The 26,495-nt window shown below is 38.6% G+C and overlaps 1 protein-coding gene across 1 annotated transcript; it reads right to left on the bottom strand.

Moving 5' to 3' along the window:
* Positions 1-1,973: 1,973 nt before the first annotated feature.
* cdh16 (cadherin 16, KSP-cadherin) lies at positions 1,974-26,153 on the bottom strand (the record flags this gene model as incomplete). The annotated part of the gene is made up of 17 exons (XM_080497871.1): positions 1,974-2,074; positions 2,213-2,329; positions 2,970-3,086; positions 5,978-6,217; positions 6,360-6,490; positions 6,582-6,823; positions 10,262-10,453; positions 12,955-13,031; positions 13,536-13,748; positions 14,340-14,490; positions 15,973-16,098; positions 21,261-21,457; positions 23,135-23,293; positions 23,816-23,945; positions 24,156-24,290; positions 25,921-26,019; positions 26,133-26,153. The coding sequence occupies 17 exons, from the start codon at positions 26,151-26,153 to the stop codon at positions 1,974-1,976; spliced, it is 2,448 nt and encodes an 815-aa protein (XP_080353997.1).
* Positions 26,154-26,495: the final 342 nt, after the last annotated feature.

The following is a 26,495-nucleotide window of genomic DNA, read 5'->3' on the forward strand; positions in this document are numbered from 1 at the left end:
TAGAAAATGTCCCACTTTAGGCTTGATTTAGTCTTCTAAAAAAGGCGCTGAAAATGTGCATGTTCATCCAAACAGCTTGCATGCATTTCCATTTCAGCGATGATCATTATACCCTGATGGACATCACGTGCAAACAGCAGTGCTCACTTGCTTGATTTTTGCCATGAAATGATTGGAAAGAGTGATGACTCCCCACAAGCTCAGCATTAAATGTGATACCAAGAATTTTTACATGTTGGTGGAAGAAAGTATCAAACATATTGGAGTGAGACAGAAAATAAATCAGAATTTGGAAAAAAAAAAAAGAAAATAATTAAAGGAAAACAAGGAAGTTGGAGAAGTGATCTGCCAAAATGTCAGAGCTGAGGGGAAAAAGAAGAAATATATATTTCAAAAGGATTTCGAGACCAGAGAAGTTATCAAAGACAGAAAATGAAAAAAAAAAGAATTAAAGTTGTGAGAAGCCTGCTAAGGAAATGCCTCTTGATGCAACAAAAACAGAATCTCTTGACTGAGGCGATTTACATCTCCTTTACAAACAGAATATGAAACAATGCAAAACCTAAATCACATCACTGATATCAGCTGAGATATCAACCCTGATTGACGCTGTGGGACCAGCGACATTTTGAGAGAAAGAATATAAAAGCTTTACACAAAAATTTCTGACCCAGATTTGAACCCACAACAAATCCTTTTATAGTTTATTCCATTCTACTGTCAAATTGACATACTTCATGGGAATAAATTGATGATTATCTGTTACCTTTTCAGAAAAATTTACATTGCAATGATAATGATAATATCTATTGCAGTATTTTGGATTGTAAACTGCATCATAGTAATGATTGGGTTCCTATAAAGGTCTTATGATAGTATATATATATTTTTTTGTTTTTTTGTTTTTTGAAAAGCTGAACCTGTTTGTATTCGAATTCAACCTGAGAATTTCACTGGTCCACAGCATGTTGCATCACTGACTATGTGGCTATTCTGTTTTTAGCCTAACAGCTGAGTATGAACAATTATCCAAACTTAATCACACTGTTGTCACAACAATGTGATAGATTAGTATATAGAATCTATTCTATTTCCAATGCGTTGTCTTTTTGTGTATAAGAAGTGATTACTGGACAGTGCAGGGCAAGTGTCATTCAGTCCTTCAATTGTTGAGCTATTCATAGCAACACTTTGGTCTGAATATAGCTTTGCTTGCCTGCTATGTGGCGTGGGGTCAGCATTTGCGAAGCGGTAATCTCAGAAACTGGAACACGCTGCTAATGCAATTATAAACACGGGGTAACATCAGGCTGTCTCATTAGATTTATTGTGTTTTGATTTATATTCTGGAAGGCAGCAGGTATCTACAGATAATGAATAATGAACTTGTGTCAAGATAGGTGAAAGGGGGGATTTGAAGCTAAATGGGCTAGGACAAATTAGCTTACAGACATGTTTGTTGTAATTGTTGGCTGTGCAACTAGTTATTCTTTTCCATCATTTCCAGAGGAGTTGATTCCAGCTAAACAACATCATCCTCAATTATTCAGTTGTGCTTTATATGAGAGATAATAGATAAATACAGTGCAAAAAAGTGTAAGGCACTATACCTGTATTTGATACAGAAAATCCAAAATGTATGAGCCATAAATATATTTGTCATGTTATTACCATTTTTTATTCTCCATGAAAATCACAGATTTTGTTTATAGCGTTATTTTATCAACACATGCTTATGACAGTATTCATCTCAGTAGTTGAAAACAGTGGCTCCACAGCAATGATGAAAATACTAAATACAACCCTTCAGCATAAGCCGACATTTGGTCCGAGGCACAGGCCAAAGCAATTAGGATGCATGAACTAAACTAAACACATTGTGAACAGTGATGGTCAATAAACAAATTTTAGTGCTCTAAAAACAGTGTTGTCCTGCTTCAGTAACCAGGTCGAAGTGCACAGGACTATCCTACTTAGATGGAAATCTTCAGAGGAACTCTCTCCTGGTTAGTTTTACTTTGTTCTTTAGGATTCTGGTATGAGAGTCTCACAAAGATCACAATGAGGATAGTTCCTGGAAAAGATGGATAAAAGTTATGCAGACATACAAAACAACACAAAGCCTTGAAAAACATGACATCATGCAAGTTTTCTTGAAGAAAATAGGACAAAGTATAGGCAGCGTCTTTGTTTTTTCAACCTCTGTGCGTACCTATGACTGCGAAGGTGCCGAGCAGGATGCCCACTGTCGACTGAATGGTCGGCATGCCCTCCAACTGTTTCACAGGCATTTTGCAGTTTCCTCTGACGTTGCAGGGACACACTGTGACTGTCAGAAAGGGAAACCAGGACAACAAAAACAAGTCACATATAAATGATTCCTAACCCCAGAGGAGTTCTGACTGAACAGGAAACGCACGTCCACAAGGAATCATTGGCTTGTTTACAACGATGCTCAGTTTCGACAGAAATTCTAGGCAAATTATGACCACAGCATATGTTAAATGGACATGAAATCATAATTACACTTGATGATGAATGTAAATATGTTTCGTATTATAGACATAATCCAAAATAACATACAAAAAACACAACATTACACTTTTACTTGCTCCGTGTGATTTTTTTTTGTTGTTTTAGTATTTTCCTTAGAAACAAGCAAAAAAACAAAACAAAACCCTAAGCACTTTTTATTCTCTTAGCCATATAGTTTATACAAACCTGTTCATTTTAGCTGATGTTTTATCTTGTGTTATGTATATACACTGTCAGCGGGCTATACTGGACAGATCACAGTTTCTGGAGAGCGAAGTAATCACAAATGTGGAAAAATCATTTGTAAAGCTGAAATACATCAGGAATACACTGGAGCAGCGGTAGGATCAAGATAGCACGCTTTGCTTTTTTCTCCCAGCACTTTGTGCCATGACCTGCATGCACTCAGTGCAACTCATAGGTGTCAGCGTTACCTGGCAGGTTTATGAAGGTGCTCCTGGGAGGAGAGCTGCTGTCAGAGATGGTGAAGGGCACGGTGTAGACCTCCGGGGCCAGGTGTGGGATGTTTAAAGACAGGTTGGTGTGAGTATCTGAAACGCACAATATTTGCTTGTTGGTTCCGAAAATGACACGTTCCTAAATGACACAAGCTGTTTAGGACTTTAACCCTCTATCAATCTCTCATTACAATGTCTAGAGTTTCAGCACTCAAGTGTTGCAAAAGAATATTTTAATATTTACTCTTTGGCATTTATGACGTTCCTTGAAAACACAATAAATGATAGTAATATCTATTAAAGATGTGTTGGCAAGTGTAAAACTGAATAAAATGAATAGTTTCACAGATGAATAGACTAAAACGCACCCTGGTTGTCTTCAAAAACATTTCACATCATATGGTACTAATGTCCGGATCTTTTTGAAACAAATGATGTGCTCTGGAATTGTTTTAACATCTAACAGTTACCTTTCTGGAAGAAAAGTCATTAGCTTAAGGTAACCATATGTAGTTACTTGTCCTATTAAGATTCTTATGTCTAGCTCAGTGTTTGAACAGGATGCAATGATTAAAAATTCTTATAAATGAATATTATATTATAATACAACATGGACCATATATCCTGAACTGGTTAATGTTTCATAAAAAATATAAACCAGTCATGAGTTTGATAGTGGCGATACATCTCGGCTTAACATGTTGTCAGTGTTTTGATGAGGATACAATATGGGTTCATGTGACTTGAAATCATTGCATCATTCTACCAGAAACAGGGAAGCCTCCTGACCCACTGCGACACTGTATTTTTAAGAAACCCATGGACCCTGGATGTCACTCCCTGCCGACCTTGAAGAATAGACATAAAAAACAAGAAAAAAAAACAAACAAACATCTTCTACCCTCAAGATAAAAACCTTTGCCCTGTTTAAACGAGACAAACTAACTAAATTCAAACTAATCATACTTAATTAACTTGAACCACCAATGAGGCAAATATCAATCAAAAGCACATCCATACAGCCACATATCTGCACAACACACAAAGACTGTAAGAGACAGACGGAGCTCTGTATGCAGTGATCTGGAGCTTGTACCTCTTTATCTTATCTCTCCACATCAGTCTAAAATATAAGCCTGGCTGCATGACGTAGAAACTCTGCTCTGCAAAGAGAAGGCTTTTATCAGGCTGTTTGAAGTCTTATCAGGGGGTCTTAAACTCTAAGCTTGCACCTTACCGTCATTCCCCTTCATGTTCCATTTGTCAGTTCGGGAAAACACAAGCTGCGCAGCCCTTATATATAGAGCCCGTTAATGTACGTATATAATGCAGTTATCCTCTATCTGCACTCTGTCACCTCTGATGTAACAGTTTATCGGATGGACGTGTGACTACCTACGTCGTCCAGCATCAGTGACACTGAAATGTATTTTATACTGATGTGCTATTAAATGCGACACAAGGAGATCGGTTGCAACGTTTCCCTTTCCTTTTGACTATGAACAGTAATTTGAAGATCTAGGTGGAATAAGAGCATGCTGGCTCAATAACTTAAGTTCTACATTGAAAAGAACCGTCAAGTCTGTGAAAGATTTTTAGATGAATGGATTTATCACAGAGGTGCAATCTCCTTTTCAATAAACGTTGGGCTTGTGCCACTCAAACTGTGCAATTCTGCTACAAAATTATACTGACACAACTACACATTTATTGGTACAGCCATTACTGCCTGTGACCAGGTGCAAAGCATTCTGGGAGATTCCTCTTTTAGCCTCCATTAGCTGGCAGGAAACCAGTAGTGACGCCAAAGAAATTACATAGAAGATATAATTACAGCTGGGCTCAATCAATACCAGCAGGAACAGGGGAGTGAAAGAAAAAGATAAAAAAAACGCTGAGAGGGAAGTGGTTCAACTGTTTGAATGACTTAATGACAGACGTCATAGCCGCAAATAGTTGGCATTAAATAAGCCCAACACGAGCTGTGCATAACTACAAAAAAAGCATAATTGCGTTATACCTCCCATTGCAGACAGTGCTGGTGAAATGATGCGGGCTGAAGCCAGAACATGGTAATTTGCAAATCTTCAGGACCAAATCACCACTTTCTTTGATCGTTGGAATGCAGTTTGCATACTTACATTTATGTAAGTCGAAGCAACTCAGAACATTTGTCACCCTCTGGCAAACTGAATGTCCACTGGTTGTATTTAAAAATGCATCAATCAGAGATGTAGCATGGTTTGACCTTGCAGCTGGCTGGGGACAACTTGTCCTCCTCAATAAATTAACTTCCTACATTAAATCAGTCTGCATTAATCCGAGCGTATGTCGCAGTTTGCTTGGAACGTGCACATGTGCACAATGTTCACGTCTTCATCCTAAATGTTCCAAAATGGTGGGATGATGTGTCGTGATGTGCATTTTAGCAGGTGCGGCTTAACACAGTGGACATTTGACATGTCAAAGCAGCAAAAAACATTTCTCCATGGAGAAGTTCTGCTTTTGCACATGCATGTTTGCAGAGGCATATGATAATAATAATAATTATTATTATTCATACACCTGTTATCTGCAAAGTATGACAAGTATAAACGTCTACTCTGAAAAGAGGTCATTTCATTAAAAGATATTTGGATATGAAATAACATCCACTTGGCTGCACCCCAGCTGGCCTTGAGACCATGTTGGCAACCATGATCCAAACATAGTACTTTAGTATAATGAATGCTTGATTTGATTGGAGAATAACAGAAACTCGTATTATCCTATTTGATATTCATTCCAGATATTGTTCTGATTGCAATTGGCACCTTGTACTTCCAGCTTGTTAAATCTACCAAATCAGTGTAGAAAAGTAGTAGATAAGCAGAGAATATCTGCCAATGTGACAGTGCATTTGTCCGTTCTCTTCAAAATGAGTCATCGGACTTCTATTGTATACTCTGAGGTGACTGAGTTCGCCTCGTCTGCCGTCATCTCACCATTTATGGGCGTTAGTTTCCAGTTTCGGCGAACTGTGGCATCGCTGCGGAGGGAGAAATTGAGCCTTCCGCCATGCTGTGGACCATCACTGTCTCGTGAAGCGAGCACCAGGGCTTGGTCCTCCCAGCGAGGAGTACACAGGTACTTCCAGGAGTAGTCTCCAACAAGCACGGGGCTGTTGTCATTCACATCCAGGATCTGGACAGTCACCAGGGTGGATGCGGATAAGGAAGAGTTTCCTGTGATGAACACAGGAATCGTGAAAAAAACGTGTCTCCAACAAGTAGTGACTTTTTAATGCAAATTAGGATTTTCTCCTCAACTAATAAACATACATAAAAGTGTATTATGAATGAAATAGTTTAATTAAAACTAACTTACGTCCATCCACTGCAATGACTGCCATGGTGTACGTGCTGTTTTCCTCTCTGTCCAAAGCCTGTACAGTTTTTAGTTCACCAGAATACTTCCCAATTGAAAAGTATTTCTTCGTGTCTCCTTGAAGAGAATATCTTCATAAAAAAAAAATACAGGTAGAGAAAATATATATATATAAATAAGAAATGTGTTGCTTTGCGCATCTCGACATACTGAATTGTTTACCTTATTGGGTGGGAGTCGGGGTCGTAACCTCGGATGGTAGCAATAACTCGCCCTGGCTCCTCCCCTTCTCTGACCGTCACCTCATAATGGCTTTGAGACAAGACCGGACCCTCGTTTACATCGTCAACGTAAATAGACACTGTAGCTGTGGATGCAGGTCCGTATCGACCACGAACCAGAGCCACGGGATTCTGGGCACTGAGCACCAAGATGTACTCACTCTCACGCTCAAAATCCAAAACCTGAGAGAAAATACAATAATTGAAAGTTGTCGATCAATTTCACACACATCTTTCTAGACGCCAATTCTGGAAGCCTCCTTTTTGCTTTGCAGCAGTGTGAGAATGAATAAAATTAAAACCGTTACAAAACATTGTATTATTGTCTCCAAGAAATGTCACTACCACTAAGCTTAAAAGCCACATTTTACTAGGATTTGGAACTACAGGGCTTTGGAATGTCTTTTTGTTAAACACCATACAACATCTCAGAGTATACAAACTGAAGTGAAATTTTTGTGATGTAGTCAAAATTTCTCTGGAATCTATTAAGTACAGAGAAATCCCCACAAAAAGTTCCTTTCCATGGAATAAAGGACAGCAGAGTTCCCATAGTCAAATCCCCTTTCAAAGGAAACAGGATCTACTGGGTATTTCTGTAACAGGAAAAAAACACTGAAACATTATTTGATGTGCACCCATTTCAATAGTTCCCTTTATATGTTTAGTATGGGTGCAAATGCAGTGTGATTATGCAGTAAATACCTTGACAGAATGTGGACGTATTGCCATACGTTATTGTTAAAACTTTGAGGTATTCATTCAATGAACAAGAGACTTAATGTAAAATAGAATCCCCCCCCCCCCCCCCCCCAACAACACCCCACCCACACACACATATTAATAGACTAAGGCGTTGACTTTAATATGTCTACTTATTTTCAGTATGATCCACATTTAGCTCTATATTTGCACCAAAATTAGGAGAAGCAGACTCATATGATAGGATTAACTTAATCTGGACACTAAAAATAGTCACTGTGACCTGCTGACTTTGTATGACGGATTAATGGCAGTTTCAGAGTGGGAGTTTGGAAAGATTAATTTTGGTTTTATAGTGTTTACAGTTCAGTCAGTGAATTAAATACTTGTCACACATTTAAAGATCCCAAGGATTCCAGATGTGACCGAAACCAGCAAAGGTAAATTGATGAAACCCATTATTTTATCCCCATTTCCTATGAATTTGACTATTCTAACGTGATCTTTTGACTCATCCCCTGAGGCTTCTATTTCCTGTCAACTTGTACCCTTAAATGAGATCTTCCTTCCCATAAAAGCAGACATATTAAGCCGGCATCGCCTGACATCATGCTGCTTGTGCTGAATGTGTCTCTGTTGCTAGGGGAAAAGTGCAAACCTTGGAGGACAGATGAGCACTGCTGCTGCTGACTGGAAGTGACGCATTGCGCGAGTCAGCACGTATCAGTGCTTCAGTTCATGTGCACAGACTCTCCAGAGGCTATCGTCAGTTATTTCAACCACTTAAAAAACTCCCCGTGCACTACTGCCTACTGTGTGCTATATTGTGGGTTTTTCTGAGAATCATGAACACTCAAACTCTATTGATTGAAACAGTCACACTGATATTGTACCTTATGTGAGTTAGCTTTTATCTATGTTTCAGGCACACAAGGGTCTCGTTTAATTTTGTTCAATTGTATTACTCTCGACATTTGCATTTGTGCATGTGTATTTATACACATGTATGTTTGCAAATATTTTTCAATCATTTGTGAAACACTTTGAGTTACATTGCATTGTCTGAATGCTGAAATATCAATATAGATGGATTCATTGATTAAGTTCATATCATCCGAATACCTAATATATTATTCAATGTATACTAAAGATTGCGACCAGTTTAAAATACAATATAATATTATGTGACATAATTATTTCAATGCTTTGGGTTTGGTTACAAAACAAAACATTGAAACACTTTGAAACACTCTCCCAGTGTTAAATCTTACATATTTCTAGATATTTTAATCCCTGCTGTGGAACCATACACTGTAAACCCGAACAAGCTCACAGAACTCAAAACTTTTTGTGTAACAGATTACGCAAGAATATTTAAGTGATGTCATGAAATGTTTTGAGTTAATATAAAATAAATTATTTAAATATTATCTTTAAACATTTAACAACATCACTTAGATATTCTTGCATAATCTGTTACACAAGAAGTTTTGAGTTCTGTGAGCTTGTTCGGGTTTACAGTGTAGAAGATAATTTTAGCAAGGTTCACAAAGTCAAGAAACAAATTTACCTGTTGAATGTCCGCTCATAAATTAACTTCAAAAAGAGCTTTCTCTTAATGCATCTTTATCAAAGTAGTTTATATAATTTGATGTAATACCACAGGCCAACAGTTTACCTACCAAATTCAATTCACTCACGTCCTTTAGTTTATAGTACATTTACATCAAACAGCAGCCTATGTGTTAAGCCGCCATCAGTGTCTACTCACACAACCTAATTATTCACTTGGGCTGTGAGCAGTGTGTAATTTCTAATAATGAAATGTGTCTGCGTTCTGGAGCTGAGCTCACACTGTAACACCATGAATTACTGTATTTACACAAGTTAATTTAAATCCACTGAGAAATTTCTTGTGATGGGTTTACTTTTTACAAGGATGAGCCAAATAAACAACAATATTCCTCCAGCAATGCAAAGTTAATAACTGGAGTATCTCACAAGGTCAGTACAAAAGCCTCAGCAACAATTCATTGTGCGTGACATCACCACTAAGAAAACAGAGCAATTTGAAATAATACGCTGATACCATTTTTAGGGTCCAGTGGTCTGCTTTTCCTCAGAGGAGCATGAGTAACTTGCTGTTCAATCACATTCATCACGTAGACCGTCTCCTGCCTGGCCCACTTACAAAGAGCAGGCTATTAGTGTATACACCCACTCACATGTAGACACACTTGTTTTATGTAAACATATTAACTTTTATATCTTATCTATTCTTTGTACAGCACTTTGGCTTTATAAATAAAGTTGGATTGAATCGGATTGGACTTGTTCCCACATGCACCCCTGAAACACCCTGCTGGATTAAAGGGGGCAAGCGAAGGGTGATGTGCTCTGGGAACAAGAAAGATTATTGGACTACAATATTCCACTGGCATCAGAACTCAGCTTTTGTTTGTGGTTTGCACAACTGTAGTATTGACGTATTGGAATATTGTTTTCTGACCTTTATTTTGCCTGTCAAATATACACTGTAATATTCCAATCATGCCAACATTAATAAAGTTTATTTTCATCTGTATTTTGGTTTGGCCTGCCACTGAATGATCTGTTAAAACTGCAAACATACCAAGGAAAAATACAGGCCACAGAGCCAAAAATTGTCTTTGACGTGAATATTTGTTACCCTGGGAGAAGGTTTTATTACTCTCTCTTACCCTAAAAAGGATTTAAAAAACAATTAAGTTAGTATAATTTGGACTTAACTGCAATGACTGCGTTTAAATAGTCTGACCTTGATTTGTGTGGTAAGCAAACCAAAAGATGCTCTAGTGTGTGTGTGTGCGTGTGCGTGTGCGTGTGCGTGTGTGTGTGTGTGTGTGTGCAAAAAGTCACAAGGATTTTTTAGCTGTTCACCTTCGAAAGCACGAGTGAGACCTCGTTGGTCTGCTTATCCGTCACTAATGTAAAGACCTCTTCTTCGTTTCCAGACTCTAAATGGTAGTCCACCTTCCAGCTGTCTCCACCTCGAACATCTGCATCCCCCGCCAGCACAGCTGTCACTGTGGTGCCCACCGTGGCGTCCTCCGGTATGTGAAATGGTCCATACTATGGGGAGGAGGCAGACAAATGCATGACGATTGAGAGGAGAGCATCTATTGAAAGATAAAACTCTAACAATTTGGATTTTTAAAGAATACATTTAACAAAGTGGTGCTCAAATAGTCAGCTCACAACTTCTCAAACACTATCCATCAGTACGAAAAATAAGAACGAAATACCAGTGTTCAGTGTTATCAATTCTGTAAATTAACAAATGAAATGTTTAATGTTCCTTTTTAGCAGTCATTAGGCATTCACATTACTCCTGGAAAATCTAAGTGAGCCGTTAAGCTTATCAGTTGGAGGGCTAGAAAAGGTCATATCCATTCGAGATTTGACCAAGATGTAGAAATCTCTCCTGCTAATAAATACAGGATTTGCCTCATTTAACCAGCAGTACTGTGACTGTATCTGATATAGACATAAACATGATCATTGTTTCTGAGATCAGACACCCCCCCCCCCCTTTTTTTGTTTTCTTTACAAATTCATTCAAAAGCTTTAAATATTTAAACACACAACTTCCCTGTGTATACTTCATTGTGAAATTCATAACCCTAACCCTAACCCTAGCCCTGTGCAGGACAGTGATGTTATAATATGGAAATTGAACAATTATTGAATTTTCATATCTAAAAATTATCTTGCAAGTGGAGGTGTCAAAGGCTTTAAGGAATACATGCAATCATACACAGAGAAAAAAAAACGTTGTAGAGGTTTTAGTGTAACAAATATATTACAATCTGACTGCACTACACATGATATTTAAAGAACAAGAATTCATCCGGTTCCATACCAAATATTTTCTACTCTTGCTCAAAAAGCATTGATGTGGCAGGTTTGTGGCCTCCAATCACAGTCACGGGTGACCGACCATCCAATTTTCAAACGAGACGATAATGCGACTGCATGGGCAGTGTATGTTTGCCCCCTCTTGCCTTCCTGGTGTGAGCTGACCTTTATTCACAAACCTCAGTGTGTTTAGACAGCCGTTTAATCTGCCACTCACAGATGTCCTCTAGTGAAGCAGTCATGCCTGTGATCCTGCTGCCCCATCCGCAGGGCTGCTGAACCCATTCCTGTCACCACTCACCTCCCACATCAACCCCCCCATAGTGCTGCCTTCACATTGCCATGGAAAAAGCTGCTCTGCTCAGGCGTGACCTGCTCAAGAGCATTTTCCACCTCTCTCTCTGTGTGTGTGTGTGTGTGTGTGTGTGTGTGTGTGTGTGTGTGTGTGTGTGTGTGTGTGTGTGTGTGTGTGTGTGTGTGTGTGTGTGTGTGTGTGTGTGTGTGTGTGTGTGTGTGTGTGTGTGTGTGTGTGTATCTCATAGTGTTTATCTGAGTAAGTGTACTTTTGTTTATGACAGCTTGAATTGAAATTCTTCACTGTTTGAAGAACATGTGGTTTATATCTTTGCGTCTTTTATGGAAAGCATCTCGTTGAGCAATACCATTATGACAAATATACTTTATTAAGTGTGTATTCAATGCTTCTGTCTCTTGTTTCCAATTGCTGTTTCCAGGGACTGACTTCCTTCCTTGATCCAAATAAAGCGTTCCTTCACAGATCATTATGTCTGTGTAGTCAGTCAAATCTGTGATGGTCTGGGAACGAAAACAGTGAACAGAGAAGACTGTATACTCATTATCACAGCAGGATAATTCTCCCACTTCGTTCCCAACCCGCAGGACTTTTTTCTTTTTAAATCTCTCCCATTATACAGCACATGCTGTGGGTGGAAGTGAGGGGATTTTCTGAAACTGCCTATCTTTAGTTCATTTCTTTCATATCACCACCTACGCCAGAATGAGGGAAACCACTGCATTGTTTCATGCTGTGCCTGCAACTGCGGCGTTAATGACGTGGCCTCATCTGGACCTCTAAACCATAAGACAGGTGTTGAAAGTAACAATTAAATATTTTCAGATATTCTAAATGTGATGCAGATGACGGTCAGGTAAGAACATAAGAATAATTCAGTTTAAGATGTCAGAAATGACATTACGAATGAGGAGCGCTAATGTAAGATGCTGAAATAAAGAATTGGGTAATACAAACATTCTTGGGACACAGTAATAGCTGACACAACACAGGTCCTTACATAATCTGGAAAAATCTGTAACATTTTAATGGTACTGGAGGGCGTTCTGCAATCGCGATGTTGATTTCGCTATAAATAAATGAGTGGAAACAAGTCTCCAAAGAAAGCTTTATCAGATTAAACTCTAAAAACACTGTCCACTTAGAGTACAAAACACTGAAAAAAACTCCTCCAATAACAATGTGCCATCACTATAAGCTTAACATTAAGGGGCATATCTAATTCCCCATCAGGGAAATTAGATCAGTGTCCTGCAGGGTGCATCCACAGCCTACAATCTAGTAGCCTCTTTATATACTGTAGTCTGTATTTTTTGCAATGCTAATGCTGTGATGCCACAGGCCAAACATTGCGTCAGAGGTGTGTCTTGATATCTGTGTGGATGATGTTGTGCTCTCGTACCTCATGCTGGGAGAAGACTGGTGGGTTGTTGTTTTCATCCTGAACGGTCACAACCACAGTGCAGGAGCTGTTCAGACCTGCCAGGGATATCGTCGTGGCTTTGGTTAGTGACTCAGGGTCAGTCCATCACACGAATAAAATATGCTTAAGGAACAGCAAGTACCTCATCCTGCCTCCATCACACCCTGAGTCCATGAGTCATACAGAACACATCATCTGTCACCCCAGTGGCAAGCATATATACACTGGATGCTAACAAATTGACAAAGCTACTGACGCACACGCTCATATAGCTAATGCATCTTCGCATGTGGGAGTCACGATGGAGCCTAAAACATTTCCCATAACACATAACTAGCAATGTACAAAAACGTAGCAAAGAAAATCCATTCATGATTTTTATGTTGTAATGTTCTCACTTGCACTACATATGATTTATGTTCCTTTATCATTTTCTTGCAGCATAGTGTTTTTCTGCCTGTCAAACAAGAGAAAGTATGACACCAACCACAGTCAGTTAAATATCACATATCAGAGAAACCTTCCGAGAAAGGCTGTGTTCTGCATCTGTACAGAATCACCTTTAGCATCCTCAGCAGTGATGGTCAGAGTGTACTGTGGCGCTGTGCCCTCCATACTGTCTGCCTGGACTGAGATGACCCCTGAGTCACGGTCCACTCTGAAGAGGGCGCGAGGACTCTCTGGAATTTGTCCAATTAGACGATAGAAGATCCGCACATTGTCAGTCTTTGGATCATCGTTATCGGCTGCCTGCACTGTCAGGATTTCTGTCCCTGGGAAAAATACACATATAAAGAACAGTGAAAGTGGAATTTGTAGCTTACACTTGAATAAAGTTGCACAGTTATGTTTACTACAGCCAATGAAAATGATCTTAGACTACTATATTAGATGGCCACGTAACAACATGAATGCGAATGGGGGAGAAAGGTTATGGCATTTAGTCTTCATTCAGGAATTCCATTTAGATGAACAGATTGTGACATCTAATTCATTTCTGTGGATCAAATTGCTCAAAGCATTTACAAAATAGAGCTTGCAAGCAACTACCTAATGTGTCACAGCACATTATCATTTTATGATCATGTGGGAGAATAATGGGGCGCTCCCTGTCCTCCCAAACTGCTTTCTATATCCAGCACACATCGTCAATACAAGACAATGTCAATACTGCCTGTCTGTAATGCCATATTGTCATCATAGCGTAAGTGTAAATAATACAGGTCAATTATGATTGATATTACTGCTATAGAAAAATCCCAAACTTTACTAGCAATAACACATTTTTGAAAGTAATGATGTCAAGCATGTTCACTATTAATGACATAACATCATAATTTATTTTCAATAAAAAGATTAGCTACCTCGAGCGGCCAGCTCCTTAACCACAGTATGGTACTGTGCTTGTGGAAAGGTGGGTCTGTTATCATTGGCATCGCCCACCATCACCCTCAACTCCACAGGCTTGGCAATCTGTCTACCATCTGGGCGCTCAACCACAATACTGATTTGGAACTGAAAAAGCCAAAGAGGACATTAATGTTAGTCACAATGGAGGTAAAGCCACAAAGAAAGAGAATCGGTTATGCAACAAAGTACCAAGTAATTGTGGTCACTTCATCATCAGGGATGTGTTACTGTTATTTAGTGGAAGTTCACAATTTTCAAGTGTGGACGGATTAAATAAAATCACTGGTGTGGGAGCCGCTGTTAACACCCTGGTGCAGATCAACATCCTTCCACAACTGAGTCATTTTTGTTGTAATGTTGCTTTATATATGCAATTATATTTTTGAAAAGCTGTTGTTGAGTTTTTAGCTGGTTAAAATGCCAAAGTTTTTATTAAAAAATGTTTTTCCAATAGATTTGCCAGTATGAGTGTAAAATGAGTTGAGTTGAGTTCACACCAGGTTGGGAACTCAACTCTGGGACTCTGGGAAAACTTCTGGGATTTGAAGGTCTTTAAACATATCCAGCGATTCATTTCATGTTTATATCATGAAGAAACCTTTAAAAAATGAATTTGAAAATCGTGACCTATGTTGAAACACTAATTAGAAGCTGGTTTGGCAATTCTTCCAACTATAGACAAAGCTCCACCAACAAGAAATAACTTAAATGAAATATTGTCTGTCTTGCAATAAATCACTGTAGAGGATAGAAACGGCAACGTGCTTGCAGTCTGTGTTATAGCTCCGTCTTTTGTGGCGCTTGAGCCTTTCAAGTGAATATGAATGTGTTTAAAGAACACCAGAGAAGCTTTCTGTTTTTTAGGTTGTTTTATTGATTACCTTGTTGCAGTGCACTGTAATGAGTAATTTGCTTTGATGGAGTGGATTAAGGTTCTTTCAGTCAAAAGACTATTAAGGTGGAAGTAATGTGACAAGATTTAATTAAAGTCCCCTTTCAGAGAACAGCATGGAAGCCTGATGAGTGCAGTGCATATCTGCCACTTAGTCTTTCTGTTTTTTGTTGTTGTCACCTGCAGAAAATTCAATTGAACGAACCACATGGAACGGTGCGGATTTAATTGCAAAGGATATTAAAATCTGGCTTCAGCCCCTTAAGACCCTCGTATGGATAATGCAGGGTCAGAAGATGCATGGATGGATATTGGAGTCAGATTGAACGCTATATTAAGTCTGAAAAATGGTTACACTGTCACCTGTTTCTATCATCAAACCCCAATCCACTATCCCAAAGTTAAGAATTCAGTCTATGAGAAATGATCAATGCTGTACCTACATCGCTACTGTTTAGACCAGGGGTAGTAAATGTGCTGTCTGCAGGCACTTGGTAACCTGCTAGGACCAATTTGTCGCTGTAATTTTCCAGAAAATTGTGGTCAGTGCAAATGTCATGATTATTACTCATATATTCAGGACATTTTTCACAAGTACACCTTTATTTGGCAACACTCTTGAAGTAGCTTCTCAGTTTTAGTTATTTGAACGTAGAGGGTTTATTTATACAGTATTTTGCAGTGAATGTACAGACCTGGTCTTGTGTCTCTCTGTCCAGGGGGGCGTTAAGATAAATGACTCCTTCTCTGCTGATGGTGAAGAGCATCTCTGGAAACTCCCCCTCCAGACTGTACTCGGCCTGACTTCCACTCCATTTGACCTACATTAACACACATGACCGGAGAATAGTTTTGTATGAATACAAAATCAAATATATCAAAGTGTTGCAAAAGTAAATAAAACATAACTGTAGAGTAAAAGTAATGCAGCTCAAACATAAACAGCTTTGCGACCAAACGAACGAGCTGTTCAAGTCCAAAGCTGAACTTCCATTTGTTTACACGATAAGAAGCCAAACAAATCCTCTGACAAAGATGGAGAACAGAAAGCATAGCCAAAACTAACTATGCAGGCTGGAGGGGATTTTCCACTCTGCTTTACAACCCTTGACAGAGGGCTGTGCAGAGGGGCTGAAACAACCCAAGTAGTCATCAAACAGCACCCAACAAGGACAGGAGCCCAGTCAGAGCACAGCTGATGCACACCCAGGGCATGTGTATCTCCTCAACTCACTGTCACACTCTCCTCCCTTGTTTTGGATATGGCTGCCCAAACCCAGAAAGTCTGTATACAGAGCGCCCCTTCACACAGCTGGCGTCTTTCCAGTGTTATGGTGTGCTCCCGGACCTTAGGACTTTAAAGATATTTGATAAATTATGAGTGCCTGTTCTTAAAAAAAATAAAATAAACAAAAATCTTTTATACAAAACTCATATGAAATAATCGGTTTTGCCTCCATCGGTGTTTGAGTTTGCAGAGCATGTTCTGGCTCCTCTGACGCTTGTGTTTGAGCTGTGTCAAAGAGGCTTGTGTATGTTTCTACATAGTTCTCAAGGCAGTCTGGAGGGTAATCAAAAGCTGACTTTCAAAGCGTGATACAATGCTCTGCATTAAATTAAAAAATCAGGCGAGGCCAAAAACATCAAAGATGCTGAAGAGGTTGTTGATTATGAATTAAAATGCTTCGCAGGCAGTCGACTGTAGCAATTTTGATTTCCACGTGCATATTTCAGTCCATTTTCAAGCAGATCATACTGAGATCCAAGCAGTTAATTGTGATTTTAATCACAGTTAATCACTTAACTGAATACTTGTGCTGATTTGGGGTGTACCCTGCCTTTCATTCAGTCTCTAGTAAAATAAGATGCAGCATGATATTCCTACTAGTGGGTATTAGAAACAAATGGATGAATATTAGACATGATACTGACATGACAAACACTGAATATTTACCATAATATCTTTGTAAGACTATCTACACACCATTTAAAAGATAGTGTGAGATAACAGAAAGAAATATTATTGCGTGTAATTCAGATGAGCAACACATATTAAAGCAGGAGATATGAGAGGGCTGTCTTGTTTAAAAATCAAACCTTGTTTTTATTCTCATTGTGGAATCAATCTTTAAACACAACACTCCCACTATCTCCTCATAAAGTAGAGATGACCATCTGGCCATTACTCCATTATTTATCAAACTGTGTTCCTTTTGATGCTCTGTTTGCGTTTCACAAACCCTTGAGTTATGACGTTACACTTTGATAACTGTCTGTGTGATATTGGTTGCTGAACATAAATTGATCACAGTGATAACGAGTGAGCCACAGAATAGTACAGATGTTGGAGTTGAACCGAGGAGGTGAAAGAAATCAAACTAACAGTGAATAGGCTTTCTGTGTCCTCCTGAAGTCTTCCTTTGGCTTAGGCTTTCCCAGTGTTTGATTCGCACATTGTTCTCTGTTCCTAGTCATCTGATGTTCTTGTCTCAAGTCCCCTGTGTTTCCTGGCTTATTTTTAGCACAAGCATCTTGTCATGTTTCTGTGAACTTCACTTCCTTTGGTCATAGTACTTGTAGCTGCATGCATGAGGCAGAGGAGCGCTGAACATAATCACAGTCAGGGTGATTCAGTACCACAGCAAGACCTTGAGTGCAATATTGCTTTGGGGCAGCTGTGGCCCAGTATGTGTCAGTATCAGGTTTTTCTTCCATTTCCAATGTTGGTGGTTTGATCCACCTCCTTGTATTTTTAATGCATTTCAGGTGCCTTGAGCAAGACATCAAACCCCAATATTTGGTGACCACCATTGCATCTTCACCTTCAAGTTTTTTGAAAGATTGTCAGAGCAAATGGGTGGATCTGTCAAACCAAGTTTGTTGACACTGTTAAATGTGTGCTAAATAATGTCCATTAAATATCTATTTACCATATAAGACTGTATTATTTTAATTGGTTTGGTCTATGCCAACACAAATAGTGTAGGAAAATAAATTGTTGCCAACAACACAAAGGTTTTGCAGCACGTTTCTTTGTTACTGTGTTCTATATTACAGTAGATTCCTTCATGTGTATTTGGCATTCCTACCTTATTGGCAATCACAGAAGCAAATATAATATAACCAGTATTATTCTTGCAACCCTGTTGTTGGGATCATTAACAACATTGAAAATCCTGCGCGGTGGAGAGATCCCAATATCAAATATAGAGACCCAAATATCAGCACTCGTGAAATGTCACTTGTCGGAATTGTCTATATAAATTTGTACATGTGTATATACACCACCTGTGTTTTTTTCTTTCTTTTCCTGACATATGTACCTTGTTTCTTAGCCTCACTACCACTCTTTCTTATTTCCTATCAATATTGACACAAGTCTATGTTTACCAATGTTCTTTCAGTCTGCTTAGATATCACAACATGAACTTGTACCTGTGGGCTACTCCTTCCCTGGAATATACTTCGAGAGAACTGATTACATGAGCATCTCTATTGTACGTAGATGCTTAAATGTTTCAGCTATTCACAACATGAGATCACTTTGGGTGAATGATGTAAGTTGAGGTGTTACATCCACCATCATCTGCAATACTAAACACTGATTAGGAGGAAGTGACGAAGGTCCAGTGAAGCTCAAACTAATTCCACAAAAAGTAATCAAATTACATCCCCCTGTGGAAACTGACAATTCAATGCCACTTAGAGCTCTGACTCATTCATTCACAGGCCCAGGTCCACTTCAAAGTCTCAATAAATTGCATTACTATTCACGTAGTTCTACAGAGTGCATTACATTATCAAGATTTTCATGCAATCAAAAACATAAGCAACAGATGACAGATTGAAGTGAACTTTTAGAACTGTGAAAACAGAAAAATGTTGAAAACAAGCTTGGATGACATATATCAAAATGACAACCCAAAGCGTATTTTATTCTGCAGAATCAGAACAATGACAGTGACTTACTTTCGTAACAGACTTTCAGGAAGAGATACATGAAATCTGTAAACCAGCAGTATGACTTCAGCATTGGTCACACCGTGAATGATGTCAGCACGTAAAAGATATTTGTTGATTGGATGTGGACGTGACTGCTCCATTTACGTGAGGAGTCAGTCGAGGAGGTGAGAAACATAGACTGAGTCCCTGAACACGATCAGTTTTGTATGTGTCATATCAGCGGTTAGTCCCACCACCTACCGCTTCGCACAGCAGTACAATCAGCAATGTGGGCGAGATGAGGCTTCCCCTGGATAAGGACCACATTAACCTAATCCAGTTTGGTGTGATTTGTGAGCGTGAATGGGATACTGTAACTAAATGGCTTTCGAGTTGATGCTTCTGTAATGGAACAACAAAGACTTCATTTTCCATTCTGTTAACACATTTTTCATGATGGATTAAGACACACATGTCGAGAATCAGCTCATTGAAATGTTTCTCGACTGTCTCATTTGTATACAGGGACACAGATCTGTTGGCATTAAAGACTGAAAATGAATTGTTCTTTAAGATGCAGTAAGCTGTGGTTGATATCATTCGCTGTTATGTTATAGAAATGCAACACAAACGTTATTGTAAAATTGAATTAGTCTTTTAAAATAAGGCAAAAATGTGCCTACGCTTGTGAATCCACACATTTTCAGTGGGAGGCAGGGGGTGGTAGAACAGAAGAGAAGAGAGGCTGAGGGCGAGTGTGGGGGAGGTGGGAGAAAACAAGAGGGGAGGGAGGTATCGCTATGTACCTTGTGGTCACAGTGACTCTGAAAAGCTACACTGGGCATTTAATTCAACTTTTTAAAGTGCTATTCTGTCCTTTCGGTAGCACAGCATGAAGCTGAAAGAACAATACAGTCTGTATGCAGCTGCAAAAATAAAACATTGCATAAAATATGAATAATTCCACTGACATCTAACCTTATTCAAAAGTTTCAAAACCACCAAGGACCTTTAAATTATTAATAGACATAAAGCTGATATGGATAATATATAATAAAGAAAATAGGTTATTACCATGGACCCAATGAAACTTAGTAATATGCGATAAGGTCATTTTAGATTATTTACATCACAGTAGAGTGATAATGTAGAACAAGAGAGTCAACGCCTCCACAAATGTGCATAAACTTTAATAATTTTGGGAATGGGCAGGAAATGTCATTTAAAAGATATTGGCAGATTATTTTCAAAAGAAACTGAAATATAGTGTGTTAGGTGTACATCTATAAATGTCAAAATCTGAAAATCTGAATTATTATTATTGAGAAAATAGCTTTTTGTAATAGTTCACAACTCATGTTTGAAAGACAGTCACTTTACAGTGACAGAAAAGAGACAATGTAACACTCAGCTGAGGGCTTTGAGTGAAATGACTCAGGTTTTTTTTTCTTTTTTAAGTACTGTTAGTTTTTGTCACTGCATTAATTAGTGAAATTGCTAAACACACTGGTTCCAACAAAATCTGAGACTCTATTAAGCCAAATACTCCCCGAATACGTGTTTAAACATGCAAGTCAATAAAGATGACATAACATACTGATGTATTTATAGAGAACTGTTCAATATATTTAAAAATGATGTCATATGTTGGATGTATTGAGTGGGGATGTTAAGCGATAGCATTAGAATAATGTCCCGCAGAGTGGTGGTGGGTGGGAGAGGGAACCAATGACTGATTCTGAGGGCCTAAGTGACTCAGTCAGGAGCTAGCCTGAAAGGATCCATGGCATTTGAACACCATCAATAATTTAGTATCTGGTCACTTAGGAGGTCCAGTGAGGCACTAAAAACAGCAACAAGCAACGCGATGCCGCTTCACTCAGTCTGCGCTATCGACAATGTTTGTTTTATAGTAACATGATATCATAGTGGCAACTGCATTAAGCTAAAGCTGTTTCCATAATCCATAGTGAAAATCAAAGGAGTGCTTTTTATTGCAGGTGGGTCAAATCACTAATACGCAAAAGCTTTAACTTCTCACCTGTGAGATGGGGATGGGGTAAGGGCCTGGGAGGTTCTCCTGAAGTCGCACAGGGTCAGGAGACGCCCAGGTATTTCCGGTCACCTCAACAGTAACTATGCCAGTCGTGAAGAAGGCGTTCACCTTTCCAGCCATGTCCTTCACCATCACTGAGAGCTTGTATCGTCCACACATCTCCGGGTCCAGAGTAGAGGCACCTGGTGGTCCAACAGACAATGAGAAAGACTTTCACCTGCTGTATTCTGGAATCTTCTGAAACAAGATTTTTTTTTTTTTTACACTTGATGCCTTTCTTGATACAACCAGAGCAACTGGGTTTTGAGAGCCTCTTTCAGGGACTCACAGCATGAATGAGATTCATAGCAGTACCAAGTTTACTCCCTATCCTTTAATCTGTCCTAAGGAATCACAAAAAACAATTCAAAACAATTCTGTATATTTTTCATTACTTTATATTTTTAATGTTTTGTATTTTTTCGTCTAAATGTAAGCTGTAAAACATAAACAGCACATCATAACCATACCCTTAGATAAATGATGACATTGAAAACCAAGTAGCAAATATCCGTGGTGAATTGCCGAGTAGAAATCAGCAATAGTGTCAGAGACCTCTTATTAAACTTCACCAAAGGTCTCCAGAATACATCCACTACATTGTGTGTATACGAGTTCTTTTTTTTTTTTGTTCAATTGTTTCTTTCTTTACTTTTGCATAATTGCACAGGAATAGGTTGCTAAAATTTGTCATTTAAAGAAGTATGTCATTCTATCTGGTAGTTAGGCTTCCTTTCAGTCCATATCTATCTGGATATTCAGATTAGTTTTATTCTTGTATCTCTCTGCGTCATCCTGACTTCAATTTATGTAGGCTCACTGGGGGCAGTGGATGTGAATTACAGTCTTTTACCTAAAGTACCAAAATTGAAAGCGTTCACATGTAATGAGACAATTACCTGCTAAACGTGTCTTAGACAGCTGTGTCTTACTCATGTGCCAAACAACCCACACCTGGAGCTCTGAGCTGCCTCTGAGGTTAACATTTGGTGTTAGTGTTAGAGTGCAATGTGCAAGCGAGAGAAGATGATAACACCTAAATGAGGCTCAAAATAGATAGAATCAATCTGAAAGATAACAAAGGTTGTTGGTTTGCCATAATCAATATTTCAGCAGGTGTTTGAATGGAAAACCTGAAATTGGCAAACAGACAGATGGAGCGAGGGGAACATGACAGAGAAATGTTTACAGTAAAGACGAATGCCTTTTATCGCTCCATGTTCAATATGTATCCTTGTTAAAATATCAAGACCAGGCTTCAACACCATAACCTCACAAGACTTTCTGAAAGGAGTCCCTAATGTGCCATAAGCGTGGCAGAAATACACGCCCATTTTTTAAAAAAGCTGGTATATTCCTACTGACATCAAAGCTGAGACTTGGCACTAATACAGTGTCCATCACTTTAATTCAGACTGCATGCTCTTAGGCACAGTCTTAGGCTGAGTCTGAAGGACATGTCTAAATACTTCAGGTCTAGACATTATGTAATGGCTATACTGATTCTATACTTTCAGAAATGTAACATGAGCATTTAAAAAAAAAAACTTTAACATGCCAACATGCAGTTTCTGCTGACACTGATATATTTGCAACATGATATAAGAAGCAATTTATAGCAAAGTAACAAATTACATAAAAACCACTGGTATGTGGTTCTATTTCTATGGCATATACGACAGAAATAGTGAGTGTATGAAAATAACAGGCCTTTCAAGTTGTAGAGAAGACAGCTACAGTAAATTAAAACATGATGAGTGCTGTGCCATATCTGCATTATTTGTGGAAGAAAAACCTAGCAGCCATTGAACCAGATTTACCTTCCTCCGTGAGAGAAACCTCTCCAGTGATGGAGTTAATGAAGAACATTTGGCTGGAGGGAATCCTGGGAGTTTGTTCCATCAGGCTGAACCGCAGTTCAGCATGGGCAGTGTTGCGGTCATCACGATCTAACGCCTCCACTTGCATGAATGGGATCCCTGAGAGTGATGAGTGATGCGGAAAAAAACCCCATGGGAATGGGAAAACAAAAGGAGTCACAAAATAGTAAATGTGTCCAGAAAATGTTATCAATTCAGATAATAAGATCCATATTCTTCCCATATGGAACGCACAAGGTGAGATATTGTGGCAAATGAAAATCCCCAAATTTCACATACTATGATGCAATCCTACTGTCTGCAATGTTCAAAATGGCAGTTAAATTGAAATTGATCACAAACATTTCAAAGAAAATACATTTGATCATTGAGTCAAGGCTGGTGTGATATCTGAACCTTGCACACGGGAGCTAAAAGGTAATTTCAGTATGATCAACAATGAACTGATTCAGTTTACTAAACCATTATCATTAATTATCCCAATGCAGAATATGGAATAATATGGAATTAATGATTATGTTACAGGTATTTCAAATATTAAGATGTCAACAGTGACGGAATGAAAAAAAAATGACTGAAATATATATAACACAGTTGCATTGTAGCTCAAGGTTCCCATACCTTTAAGAAGCCCGAGCTGAACACTGCCTCTCATGCTCTCCTCGATGAAGGCAGGCACATTGTCGTTCTTGTCGATGACACACACTTCAACCGTGAAGCTCTGACGATGCACTGACGTTCTGAAGGACACCTGCACCACACACACACACACACACACACACACGCACACACACATTGTTTGCCATAAGCGTTTAATTCTTCATATATTGAGCCAAGTGCATTAAACATATTAAATTTACAATGTCAATTTGATACATATCCAGACATTTATTTGAGCTGGCTATGACTCATCAGAGACAGGTATACAAGTGACATTATATGAAGCAACATGGTATGCTACCTGTAGAGAGTAAGATGGCTGTTTCTCTCTGTCCAGTGGTTTTAGAGCATACAGGAACTGAGAATCAATTCCAAAGATTCCTTCATCATCTCCTGTTACAACCAGGTCACTGTAATTACTTGGCAAGCTGTGGAGCTGAAGAAATGGAAACAAAAACAAACAAACCAAAAAAAAAGAAAACAATTTGTTTGCATTCCTGTTTGTATCCAAGCCATGTACGAATGCATAATGTGTAAGGAACTATTACTACAGTCATCACCGATTCAACTTTAACCTATAGTCAATCAGGACACCCCATTAGAAATCAATGAGTTCGGTGGCTGAAGACCAAAAGGTAACTATCATAAAACCATGTTAGTTTTGTTTTTTTAAGCAGTGTTTTGACAATAAAATGTCCATTTCGCCCTGACTTTCATGTTTTTGTCAGTACCCTGCCTTTCGACTTGTGTAGATGACAAGATGGTCATATAAATAGGCAAGACTATTAATCAAAGTTTAGCCAGAATGAGCAACCTTATTTATTACATCTTCTGAATCTCCAAAATGAAAGTCTTATTGCGGCAAAAATATTCCAGAACCCAAAGATCTACATTTGGAGTCAGTGGCAGTCCCCAGTCCCAATAGTGGCTCTGCAGTATGTCTGTAGCGCTTTAGTGCCTGGTAAGCTTCTCAAGATTTGTCATTTAAGAAATTAGATTAATAGAAGAGACATCTTTGTTGAACAGAGCTTTGCAGAAAGGTTCTACCTTGAATAAATCTGAGGCAGTAATTGTGTGCATTCCATTTACAAGACAAAGTGAGGCGATTATCACTCATTCTGTCCATTAACGCACTATTGGTGAGTGAGTGAAGTGTTAATGAAACTCGGTTGAAGTTTGAATAGCTTCTATATAATTGTGCCTCATTTGAGATGGGATGACGTCACAATATGGCCAATTAAAGTGCCAGACACTTGTGCTGTTGCACAATCCAGAGAACGTCTGAGTGACACGTATGAAAAAAACAACCCGCCTGCTACCCATTTGGACCAAATGCAGAGGCTGGGTCTGACGGCTGAAAAGCATTATGAGCGAGCCAATTATAGTGCAGTGATGACGGCAGCGTGCTCATACAGTACATTTTCAACCTTGAGTGCAGAAATAATGGGAGGAGAGAAAAAAAAAGATGCAATTCTGGCTTGCCTCCTACCTAAGCGTCAACGCATAGACAAGCAAAAATCAGTAAACAAATGCAGATGATCACCAGATTTACAACAGACTCAAAAAGCTGCATGTCAGTAAGATGGATTTATTTTAAGTTTGTCTTCATTCATGGGAAGTTTTGAATAGACATTCCATTCAACTTGATTAAACAGCTACACACTCCTGAGTTGGATGAAGCAGTATAGAAGAAGGATAGATGGATGGATAATTAAAAATTGGATAGGCTATTTTATACAGGCTCCATCTCAATGTCCTGAATATAGAGGATGTGGGTATTGAAGGTGGATGGACAAATTACAGTTGCTCTAAAACAAGATGTTTTATAGTTATTTCTACACTGGTTACTGGATACTGGATTTTGTAACAGTTTTGTAACAACAAAAAAAACTTCAATCTTTCAATACTTGTTTGTGATTTAAACTTAGAATTGATTAACCCTCAAACTGAATATATTCTAAAAATTCATAAAACATTTCAAATTAGATGCCTATGCAGTTTTGTTATTATTGTTGTTATATTCAATAAAATATGATACTGACTTTAAATGAACTGAAGTGCCTTACCTTGGCCAGATACCATGGGAAAATGCCATCGTAGTTTTCAGGAACACCAATTTTAACATTTGCCCCAGAGCAGGGTGCCGTTGTATAAAGCACTGCCAACTGTGAAGGAAGATATTAAGTGTCTTATTGTGTTTTGATGATATGTTAATGCGGTCATTTCTGTTTAATAGATTATAAAAATGCGTTAAAATATTCTAAAAAAAACATCTTACTATGAATGCCGTGAAGCGCATTGCTGTGGGACCTTTGCCTCTGGAAGAATAGTGTATTCACAGCATGTCAAACTAACTTGGAATCAACACAAAACACAGTCTTGTTACTGATTCACTGTCCTGAAATTCTTTCACGCTCAAGAATCTCAAAGTTTTCACATATTAAACAGTACACATTGAAACGTGTACCACATACAAAAAAAACAAACATATTCCAGTGAACTACTAGCACAGATATCTATCAAGTTGTGATTTACAGTAAAGTTAGTGTCTTCTAAAAATAATAAATAAAGCAAGTTATATTCAATTGAGGTCCGTAAGATAAGACTCTATAAATAAAGCCAATAGAAATATCAAATCACT

The sequence above is a fragment of the Blennius ocellaris genome, assembly GCF_963422515.1.
Source record: "Blennius ocellaris genome assembly, chromosome: 1".
Classification (NCBI taxonomy): Eukaryota; Metazoa; Chordata; class Actinopteri; order Blenniiformes; family Blenniidae; genus Blennius; species Blennius ocellaris.